The sequence below is a fragment of the Gasterosteus aculeatus genome, chromosome 9, assembly GCF_964276395.1.
Source record: "Gasterosteus aculeatus chromosome 9, fGasAcu3.hap1.1, whole genome shotgun sequence".
NCBI lineage: Eukaryota > Metazoa > Chordata > Actinopteri > Perciformes > Gasterosteidae > Gasterosteus > Gasterosteus aculeatus.
This window is the reverse complement of record NC_135696.1, coordinates 11,297,336-11,309,219: the sequence shown is the minus strand read 5'-3', so window position 1 is coordinate 11,309,219 and position 11,884 is coordinate 11,297,336. Positions and strand designations below refer to the sequence as shown.

At 43.5% G+C, this 11,884-nt stretch overlaps 1 protein-coding gene across 1 annotated transcript; it reads right to left on the bottom strand.

Annotated features, from left to right (window-relative positions):
• Positions 1–1,425: 1,425 nt before the first annotated feature.
• Positions 1,426–4,901, bottom strand: LOC120825773 (reticulon-4 receptor-like 2). Its single transcript, XM_040187590.2, has 4 exons — positions 4,638–4,901; positions 3,887–4,113; positions 3,501–3,734; positions 1,426–3,343 (listed from the first exon to the last, which is right to left on the bottom strand). The coding sequence occupies exons 1-4, from the start codon at positions 4,828–4,830 to the stop codon at positions 2,480–2,482; spliced, it is 1,518 nt and encodes a 505-aa protein (XP_040043524.2). The 5' UTR covers positions 4,831–4,901; the 3' UTR covers positions 1,426–2,479.
• Between the last annotated feature and the right edge of the window lie 6,983 nt (positions 4,902–11,884).

Below are 11,884 nucleotides of genomic sequence, written 5' to 3'. Positions count from 1 at the left end.
TTGCCTACCTGGTAAATTACTCTAAATTACTACAAAAGATTTTCACATTTACCAAAAATATCAACAAAACACAAACAGTTTTCATTTGAACTGTTTTCTCCTGAATACATTATATTAGTCCATATGATAAACAGTTTTTGTACAGTTTTCAACTCCACACTTCCTGTTCTCTTTTTTTTCTCCGCTCATCAGTTTCACAGTTGAGAAAGCTGGATAACTGCCTGGAAGACTTACACAATGGCACATGCCTGTCCACGCATGTATGTATTCATGTGCACGTTTGTGCGCGTGGGTGTGTGTGTGTTTGTGTGGAGGGTGTATCTGTGCTGTGATTGGTTTCACTGGACGCTCGCCAAGACGTGTGTCTGTATTCGTCTGTAAATGTATTCTTTCTTAATGAAGCGATGACAAAAGAATAAACATCAAATAAGCCAATCCGTCTTATTACTTACAAAACATGAGCTGAACGGGGAAAACGTCATGGCCACTGAAGAGCACCCAAGGTCAGTTTGACCGTCTCGCCAAAACTCAGAGAGACTAAACAGCATGACACACAAACTGTCCCTTATCATACTCAGTTATTTTCCCCTCTCAATCAGATTGAGTTAAAAGATTGTGTGAGGTTGTTGCTCTTGGAGCAAGGTTAACTGGCTTTGTGTGTGCGTGTACACTTCTCACATTACCTCCTACTCTTTCATTCCTACGACATCTCGGCCTTACGGCCCTCGCCTCTATTGCAGCGAAGGACCATCTCTTCCATCCTATGTGCGACCTTGAGTGGTGGACGAGGCCTTAGAAAACACTGTGCATATAGAAGGAGAAAACAGAAGCGGAGTTGCCATACTCCTTGCTTCCTAACAGACAACATGGGCACAGATTAATAACCAATGCTAAAGGAGAGCATGCCTATATTTGGTCACTTCCCCCTCCTCCCTTTTTTCACACTATTTCCAGAGCTCGCTCGCTCTAAACGCTTCTTCTCCTTATTTTTTTAAGTCTCTACATTAACTGATTCTCTGCTAGGTGTCTGCATGGCAGCGTTTCAAGTCTTAATTTGCCTCCTGTTCTCTCCGGCTCCATCCATCACCAGACTCTTGCTCTCTTAGTGAATTTACAAATCAGTCAATTTCCATCGTCTGTCCATCTGGCATCGCCCACCGATGAGTCGGTTGAGTGACAAACTTAGTGACGTATTTGCTCTCCGCAGAGGTGTTAGCTTGTGAATCCATTCATATGGACACACAAAGACAGATACGCATCAGAGTAGGAGCCATTCTGACTGTTTTTTGTTTTCAGTTGTTTTGTCCCGCATTCGCTATTTAATTTTGCCTAAAGGTAACATTGTTTAAGATGGCCGTGTGAAAAGAAATCTTTTTTAGTTAAGTTCAGCAGATATTTTCCCAAAGAAAACCATGATACAGGAAATGTTGTGTATAATTTTTTATCAAGATCATCATCTGCATCCAAGTCAACAATCTTTACACAGTAGCATATCAAAATGTCACAAAAAGACATCCCAAAAAAACAATCACTGACTTCCTCATCGGAAGCATTCTTTCCCCGTGGTTGCCTCGAACAAAACCACGTTTACAAAGAATGGTGCTGTGGTGTGAGGTGGTTGGATGTCACAACCCGCAGATGAGTGGATTTATTACTTATCTCCTGCAAATTGCTGCTTCAAGTGCCAGCACTGTCCTCTCAGCCTCGTGCTGTATTTCAACTGCCTATCTTCGTATTGCTGCATGAACACTTCCCCCCCTCCTCTCTCTCCTTCTGTCTCTTCCTCTTTCTATTGCTAGTTCTTGGAATAACCCTTCCCTTTCCTTTCCCTCTACCTATATTTGCTGACGTCTCTCCTGCAGTCCTCTTTTTCCTCTCCCTCCCACTATCACAGCATATTGGCTTCTCTTCTGTCTCATCTCACTGTGCTCTGTCCTGTAGAAGATGTGTGAAGATGGAAGTGATTGTAGTGAACCACCGATACAAAAGAACATTTTACATGACACTTTAAGTGGTTACAGTATTCTCATTACTGTGCTCTGATTCTAACAGTAATTGAATTAGCAGCCAGTTAATTTGATGCAATAATAGCAATAGTACTTAGAACTAAGTTGAAGTGACAAAATTCACAACGTCATTCACAACTGCTATCAAACTGCACTGAAACTAGTGATGGACTCCGCCCTCATATCCCTGATTGCAGGGAATCATAACGTGACACCATACAGGTGAGACACAGAAAGCCATACCTGTAGAGTACTGTAGATGTATATGAGCTTAGCTGAAAAAAATCTTACCAGCCCTGAAAGGTGTTACACCCTCTAGGTGGTAGATTCAGAATCTTACCGTCCCCCCATCTCCCTCGCTGTGCCTTAAGAATTGGCTTACAGCAAAGCGGGCAAAGGGGGCTTAAGAGTCAAACAGGTGTCCTCGCAGCCTTTAAAACAGGCTGCAAGAGGAGTTGTACTAACAGTTAAATTCAACCAAACAACAGGTGGAGGTTCTGGCAGAGGCAGAAAACAGAGGGGGCCAGTAGTGTGAGGAAAGACGGCGAGGAGGAGGACGAGGGAGAGGAGGAAGATGGAGGCAGGTCGAACTCAGGTGGGCACTCAAGCTCGACACATCGCAGGGTGACACCTGAGTCCTCATTGCCGTAGTTTTCCCAGTACTCTTCTGCGTCGAGTTTGGGCAGCGCCAGCTCTTCCTCCCCCAGCTCATACTTTTCTACCGAGGTGGTTTTGGATGGGCCTTTCCCATACAAACCAGCTTTGACGGTCTCGGAGGATTTTTCAAAGAGACCTTTTGTTGATGACTGGGGCTTGTTCTTGTGGAACCACCAGCGGGTTTTGGTGCTGAAGGTGGTGGTGGTGGAGCCAGCGATGGAGCCGGGGTCTGGCAGGGGGCAAAGGGCGAAATCCATCTCCCGCAGGAAGCGGAGGTCCTGGCTGCGGCGGTTGGAAGGAGAGGCGCAGATCATCTCGGACGAAGAGACACGGGCCTCACGGAACCACTCCCACAGGGCGCGGGCCTCGCAGCCGCAGGACCAGGGGTTGCCGTTCAGGCGGAGGAACTCAATGCCCTGAGTGTCTCTCAAGGTCTGGCTCGGCAGCTCAGCCAGGGAGTTATTGAAGAGGAACAGCATGGTCAGGCGACCGAGGTCGCGAAAGGCGCGGCGGTTCACCTGCCTGATGCGGTTGTCGTGAAGAAAAAGGCGGTCCAGGTTGACCAGTCCACGGAATACGTTTTCTGACAGGGTGCGGATACGGTTGCCATGCAGAACAAGCTGGCTCAGGTTGATAAGGTCGGAGAAGATGTCGTCCTGGAGGAAGTGAAGATTATTCTCCTGAGGAAGAAGTTTAAAGGAGGAAAGGGTTTTAGCATGAAAAAACAGACACATGGAGATTTGTAATATTTGGCACTGGACGTTTGTCAGTGTGTGTATCTGTGGGTGGTTACACGTGTTTCGGTTCATGCTTTGTATGTCTCTCCAGCGCCCCTACCTGTAGGTAGAGGAACTGCAGGCTGTAAAGATTATGGAAGATGTCATGTGGCAGGGCATTAAGTCGGCACCGATGCATGTGGAGGCTCTGGAGCTTCTCTAGTCCACGGAAGGCTCCCCCCTCCAGCCTGTGGAGGCTGGGATTGTGCCCCAAGTCCAACTCCTCCAAGTCCCTCAGCTCACTAAATGCCCCTGCCTCAATCCACGTGATGTTGTTGGAGAACAGCCACAGGACCTGATGCAAATAAACACATGACTTCAGCGATGATCACTCTTCTTCGTGGATATTAAGTGCGGAACTTTTAAAAATCTAAATGAAATAAATATTGCCTAAACGTTTAGCTTCACATCTCTCCTGCCAAAGTTGTTTTCCACAGTCCCTCTTACCTGAGTCCCGAAGCCAAAAGAACCGACTCTAAGCTCAGTGATCCGGTTGTTCTGGAGGAATACGCGCTGCGACTCATAGGGCACTCCGACTGGGACGGTGGTGAAGTTCTGCGCCTGGCAGCTCACGGTCACGGGCGTCGGGTAGCACACGCACAGATGCGGGCACGCCGATGCCGGACTTGGCTTGCCGAGGACCAGCCACACCACCAGCCAGAGGGAGAGACCGCCTGAAGGAGAGCAGGGAGAGACGAGAGAGAGGTGAGCGGATGCCCTGTCCGAGGTGCTGAAAAAAATCCCTTTCATTTGCGTTAAGCCGGCACAGTGAATGCAAACCCGTATAGCCAAAGCCGTCAAGTGTAGACATGTGAGATGTAATTACAGTGCAGTATTACATCTCACATGTCTACAATTGACGGCTTTCTGTTGGTACATGATTTGAGGTGAGGTTTATGCCTCACTTTTACGCACCGACTTTTACGCACAACATAATCACGAAAGAGTCTAAACTTAGAGGCTATTTCATTGCTTAAATACAAAGCCCGTGTTATATTCCACTTCACCATTAAACCATTTGAGTTTTAAATGTGCCCCCCTCTCCAATTTCTATCATCAATTCAATCGATGTCAGATTTATCTTTAGCAAGCTTTCTTTGACTAAACGTTTGGAATTTGTTTCAAAAGTTCAAAAGCATTACAGTATAGTCTTTGGCGTCCATGTCTCAAAAACCAAAGAAGAAAAAGGCAAACTTACTTTTGCAGTTTCGCATGATAGAGGATCGTCGGCTCCGAGTAATCGAAGAGGTGTCCATCCTGAACCAAAGCCCAAAGCGAGTTAGCCTAAGAGCCAAAGTAAAGCCTGCTATCTCCGCTGATGCCCTGGTTCCCGAGTCGGAGCGACTGAGAGTGTGCCCGTTGTTGGGTACCTGTGTCCCATTTATACTCATAAAACCCGGTATTGCCTACGGCAGTGGGCACGGAGGAATCTCCTACGTCATCGATTCGGGGTCATGAATGAATGAATGAGGGCGGTAAAAAAAAAACGCAAAGGGGAGGGCCGACCGCAGGGGATTCTCTTGGTGGGGAGTTTTTACGCTCGTAAAGATTGGTTGGAGACGTGCGCTCAGACTGTGAGTGGAGGAGATTTTCTCGACGCACATAGGATGAAGAGGGAGGGAGGGGGAGCGAGTGACAGTAGAATCAGAGACGGGAGGGTGAAGAAGGGGGGGAGGCACGTGGCCCGGTAACGATGACTCTGTGGAGGAGCAGAGAACGGGTAGGAGAAGAGCGCACAGCTCCTTTCCTGGCTTGTTCGCGCAGACTGTTATGGCCCGCTTCCGGCGCGATGCTGACAGAAGGATTCAGAAAATGGGCCTAGAGTGTTTGCCTCGGAAAGCAGGATGCCCCCAAATTATGAGTCAACCACATTGGAAAGGGGGAGTGCCAGAGGAGAGTCAATCAAAGCAACTGTGATTAAGTGGTCTTTGTTTGTTGGTACCAATTTCGCCGTTTGTATAATGACATAATTTTTTGATGATTAGATTCAGGTGGCTTAAAAAGCAAGAGTGGTTGGATGAGAATGTGATTTTTTCAACCATTTGATTAGATTGGAATAACTTTTAACCCAGGGACTGAAAGCATATTTCTCTGGTTGTATTACCCTGCTTAACTATTTTTAATTAGGTTTAAAATGGGTGAAATGGCTTAGTAATTGAGCCAGAAAGCAGAAAGACAGCAAAACACAACAGATGCACAGCACTTCAAGTCTGTTGTTTTCTGTCTGTGCCTCAAGCTGTCGTTGCTCTTGTCAAACCACCAGACAGCCACTTTGACAAGAATAAAGTGTGATAAATACTACTTGGTAGTTGGCCTTTTTGTTGACTGAATGCAATGTGAAGTACTTAGCTAATGAGTGAAATGTAATCCAAGGCAACAGCCCTGTTATTTGAACTACCGTCATGAAACTTTGAATTGTATTGAACCGGAAACGTTGTTTGCTTTCATTAATTCTGAAAACTTCCACTTCCATCAATGTAAGCAAATTGGACAAAATATTAGAAGCACTTAAGTTTAATACAGGATAAAAAAAATCACAGTTTGTATTATTTGCAATTCTGGATGTTTCCATGTCTCCTGTGCATATTTTGTTCTATTACCCAGTGACCAGTAATTAGTAGTGCTATAATAGCAAAAGAAAAAGGTCAGTAAAAAGGACTGACCTGAGGAACCTCAGTATGCTGACTAAAATAAAGTAAAGAATACGCTCTGAGAAATATATAAAGAGCCTTAGGGAGGCTTTCAAAATGGGATCAGCTTTTAAGGCCTCTCCAAAATGGTGCTCTTTGTTTTGCACATGTTTGGTTTCTCCTGTTTCCTTCTGCTTAATGTATGACTCATTAGCTTGTATCGATTATTGGTCCGTTTGCTCTTGTAATGTCTGTAAAGTGTTTGACAAGCAGCTAAGGCAAAGAGCCACAGAAGGAGCTACGCAAAGCTATAGATGCTATAGAGAACAGTTTCCTAAGAGCATTTTAATTAGTTAGACAGGCAATACTAAGAGGAGAAAAAAGCCATCGTCAAAAATGGAGAATAATTCTGTCTGACATTGAAAATAAATGGTAAATGATGCTCAGGTTGATATTCACAATGAGGTACACAACAAAAGCGCTCCCATTCATAAAACTGTATCACACGCAGGCGGCTCAGAAATAGTCACATTACACACACTTGTACATGCAAGCCTAATTTTGTATGAAGCCAAATGAGCCATAGGCATCATAAACAAATGAGTAATTGAGGAGAATCATTACACTGTGTGTGTTGTTGTTCCCTCAAACCTACTGCTTTGTCCTTATCTGGACTTGTGGACGAGCTTGCGTGCCCACTAGCCATCCGGGACCAACACCTCACAGGCCTCTCCTTTGCACACACCCACAGCACCAGCTGCATGTGCAAGTATGTTCTTGCTTTTCGTCGCAACTTTGTCGAAATGCCATCGCTGAGTGTCAGTCAATCGGTGTTGTGCCAGTCACCCACACAGCCGGTGCTGTGTAGGCACTGTGTCTCCTCAATGAGTGTGACGACCGCTCCGTCTGCTTTGTGTAATCCCCACACACAGATATAACAGAGGCTTCCCCGGGCCGCACCCACTCCAGCACATCCGCCTTGGGTAGCTGATGCACATCTGTCCCTCCGTCTTTATCCTGCTGTCCCTCGCTGTAAAAAAACTCCTTGCTGGAAGATACCAACTGGGCTGTGCGTCACTGCACCGACTACCACGCAGTGCCCATGTCTTCCTCTCTGTGGGACAACCTGAGATAAAGGGATCGCACTTTCAATAAGCGGGTGTAAACTAGTCTACAGGATTCATTGACGCAGGTGCTGCCGCACAAATCTGTCTCGCACAGCATCAACACTGTTGATTGCAGGTTGGAGAGCATGTTAGTGAGGATGACGGGAGACTATACAAGAGGTGTGTCTGTTGCTAAGGTAACAACCGTCTTTTCTCTGTCGTGTAATGCAGTGATTAAACAAAAGGTGATGCCTTCCTGTTATTGAACTGCAGCCCCCTCTTGCATAATTCAAATAGGCTCAAACACATTTTCTTCTCTTCATTTAATACCCTGGAGTGCCGGCGGTCTAATAAGGTCACTCAGTGCAACGTGATCTCCAAAACCTGTTCGTAAAAATGTATACGAAAATCTTGAACATACAAATTCGTAACAATACATACGAACTTGCGGTGGTTAACCACGGCCCTTGAGTGAACAACATGGCGGACCATGTCGGATTCTTGGGTGAACGTCTCTCCGCCATGTTGGATTTTTTGAGGGGGTTAGGGTTAGTATTCTATTCTTACAAGTTAACATTGATTTCCCGTCAAAAATGCAATCATAACACGTTTATTTTACATCGTTAGACTTCACAAAGTGTGTTTACGGGGTGCAGGTCCCCATTCACTTTGAATAGAGTGACGTCATCAGTTGCAGTCCGTATTTATTTAGTATGTATCACTACGAATTTGTACGTTCAAGATTTTCGTATACATTTTTACGAACAGGTTTTGGAGATCAGGCTGCTCAGTGAGGGGAGAAAGGCTTGTGTACCGTTCACGGTTCATCTCATTAGAAAAAAACACAACACAACTTGGATGCTCGGGGTGTTTGCGCTATGGGCGACACTAATGAGGAGGTACAACAAAGTCAGGAGGATGCAGTAAAAGACCGATGCAGATACTTGACGGACTCTGAAGTAAGCAAGTCACATAACCGGTGAATAACACAGAAAACCAGATCATGTACTTCGGGAAAGTGAAGCAGCATGTCGTATTGTTTTGTAGGAAAGGAAAACGTTTCTCATTTGAATGCCGCATGTATTTCTCACACGTGCAGTCACAAAGGCAGCAGTATCCTTCAAAGAGTGCCCAATTTTCACCAACAAAGATGCTCGTGCTCCGTTCCTACATCACATTTTCTTTGTCTTCGTAAGCTCCCTCCCTTTTTCTGCCAGGGTCTTTCATTCATTCTGTCCGTTGGCGTCACCACTTCCGCTCAACCATATAACGCTGCTTTCTTTCCACACATTGACACACAGTCTGCAGAACAATGCCAAGAGAAGGGCAGCTGCAGTTAATTCTTTTCTTCTCATAAAGCAATAAGTTATTGAGTTTCTAATAGACAGCCGCTAGAAGGTATGATGTCATCAGTTTTTGTGTCATTATTTAAAAATTAAAAATAAATTTTTAAATATCAAGAGTTTGTTAACATAAGCACATTTAAATACTTTTCTATTGAGAGCGCTTCACTGGCCTGTGTGATCTTTGGATCCCTACAGACGCCTCTGTTCTCACATTTTGTGCATTGTCCACGTTGTCTTTGATGCCAAACTTTTTATAATAATATAAACATTTTAAACAGGAAGCCATTTACTCAGCATGAGGAGAACTATGTGTGAAAACTATTTCGTCCAAATGTGTGTGTCTGCCGGCAGATCCAAAAATACTTTTAAAAAAAGGGCTTGATTTCATTCTCATGGAAGGATTATTTAAAACTGAAATTAAGAAAAATGGCAACCATTACTGAATTCCAACGTCCACAAAAATAAAACTATATAAATGACCTAATTGAAATTACAGCGCGCAGGCCAATGTATTTTTATTTTTTTATGAAAACAGGCCATTTTTGCCGTCATGATTTAATTGGATGGAGGAAATTCACCAAAGGGAATTGGGTCTATTTCAAACCCAGGTCGCTGCAGTAAGGATGCACTCTGCCAGATGAGCTACCTGGATCCACACACAAGCAAATATACAGCTAAATACTTCCACAGCTTAAAATGTCTGATGTTACCGACGTGAATGCAAAAGGAAAAAAATCAAATAGACGTTAACAGGAAAAATCATAGCTCAGCTAGTTCAACATGGGAAGTTTTCTTATTTAGATTAATTAAATATATCAACATATTTGGATATAACTTTATTGAATACATCACATGACACTTTTTTACTTAATATATATTAATATTAATGTAACTTAATGTTAATATAACATGTTTTTGAAGGTACAAACAGAGGAAGGAAAGGTAAAGATAGCTGGAGGTGCAAACTGAGCATGCAACATGTTGCAACATAACAACTGATGCATTTCCAGTGACATGGTTGTGTTCTCACCTCTTTGAGGTTGAAAAAACGAACTGGTGAACGTTCTTTCTAATAAAATATTTGAAATTATGAGTAAAAAGTTGTGTATTCTTTACATCCATGATTGTCCAATGGCAGAAATGGCATAATAATGCTACTGCATTAGTGCCTCCACAAGGGACCTTTCAGGTGTGTGTTGGGATTTAGCATATATCACACAGTACCGAGCCACACACACCTGACTGCAATGCATTGAACATAGAGCGTATGTTTTTAGGAGCCGGTTTAGTTTGTCTCAGATGAGACACCTTTCTAGATGAATACAGACAGATTTATAACTTTATAACATTTAATGTGTCAATGTGTTCATAACAAAAAGCAATACATAATACAGTTTTCCCATGATGAATGTAGTTGTGGTGACCCACAAGTAACGCTGGAGAGACATTCACTAGGGGACTGTGCCTTTAAGGAAAAGTGTTTTGATGTGAGGTTAACGTGCTGTCTGCAGTAGTTCTCACATGTTGTTCTGAGTGTTGAAGTGGAGAGTAAAGTTGACTCGCCGACACGCATCTCCGTCTCCTGTCTCGTCACTTTACACCCTCCACATAGTATATATTTCCAATTCTGAAATATTTTCTAAAAACATTGAAACAGGCGGAGTTCAAATTCCTTGCATGTTTAAAAAAAATATGAAACGCTTTTTCCCCACACTATCAATGAATCAATTAATGGATATCTAACTTGTAAAAGGTGTAAAAGGTAACTGAATATGGTTAAAAACATTGTAAAATAAACAAAAGTTCTACGTTCTTGTCTCTATTTTCACCATTTCATGATTGTTAGAAATAATAAACAGTTGGCAGCCTTCTGTGCATGATTGAACCCAGCATTACTGACTTTTGCTATGGAATTAATAACAATGGCACAATATTTAGACACGGACCTATTGCTTCGCTTCATTTCAGATGGAGTATTTTCAATTGTTCTCTCCATCTCCACAGACACTTTCCATTAAAGGGAAGTCATTTAAGATAATATTAGGTTTTGCCTGTAGGGATAGGAATTCAATACGAGTGTCACGTCTCAAGGACACACACACACACACAATGCATTTCAGTGAGTAGCATCGAATGGAAACATAATTCAGTTTGATTACAGAAAAATCCACAGGACGCCTTTTCTTAATGAAGCCGGGCAGACACAGTGTCCTTATTGATTTAGAAGATGGGAGCTGCAAACTGTCTCGGGGTCTAGTGTCTCTATTAAGCAGTCTCAGTCGAGAGTTGTTTAGCCACACTAACAAGACTAAATACTACTCTAAAAACTGCTCAAAATAGTACTCAAAAAATGTACATACAGACAAATAGAATCTAAAAATACAACTACATCTTGCAGTCAATGAAAAAATTTCCAAATCACCCGCACACAATCAGTTCACTGCTCAATGTTCATGTTGCTTTTTCCCATCCCATAAACTGTCTCATATTTGTAAGGCAGACAACAATGGAAGGTGTTTTTAGTCAATAACGTTGCGCTACACATACCTGTATGTGATGGGTAGAGCTTCCCCTCCCTCTACCTGTTTGGCCACACCCCTCTAATTAGAGATTTGCAACAGGTGAGACCTGATTACTTCTTGGTTTCTTTTAAATATAGGCTTTGCCCCAGGTTTTCCCAGCTCCACACTGGTCTCAGGAATGACTACAGCTAGTCAAGGTGTAGGACTGAGTGCTAAAGGAGACTAGTCATAGAGCTCCCACCCCATCTGCGCAGCACTCGCCATGTGTGGCTGTACAGTGTGCAATTCCCAGGAACGCGGAAGTGATGTCTGCTTTTGGTGGTAGCTGGGGACGATAGACAATGACGCGACAAGTGACAGGAGACACACACAGCTTAAATACACTAGGGAGGTGCAGGTGATTGGACACAGGTGGAAACAATCAGACAATCCCAGACGATGACAGGACAAGGCAGGAAGTGAAGTTACCCAGGAAGACAAGAAGCAGAAAACTACAAAATAAGACAGGAAATAAACCACACCGTGACAATCAGAGATATTGCAGCAGCTGGTTCTTCATTCACGAGGCTCGCTAGCTATTCTGCTCCAGACATAAGCTGCAATATTATCTTTGAACAAATATTTTTTTTTACAGCAGAGCGCTTTCCTCATTATAAAAGGACTATTTGTACATTCAGTTCTTTGGAGCTTAGTCGTTTAAAATTGGGATTTTGAGATGGTGACCTCTAACCCTCTGATCGAAGGATCAGGATCAGCCAGGTTGTAACGTATTTTCTATGTGCAATCAAAGTGCGCTTTTTGTTGTTCATTCCTCTGATCTGTTGCAGTGTTTGATTTCTTT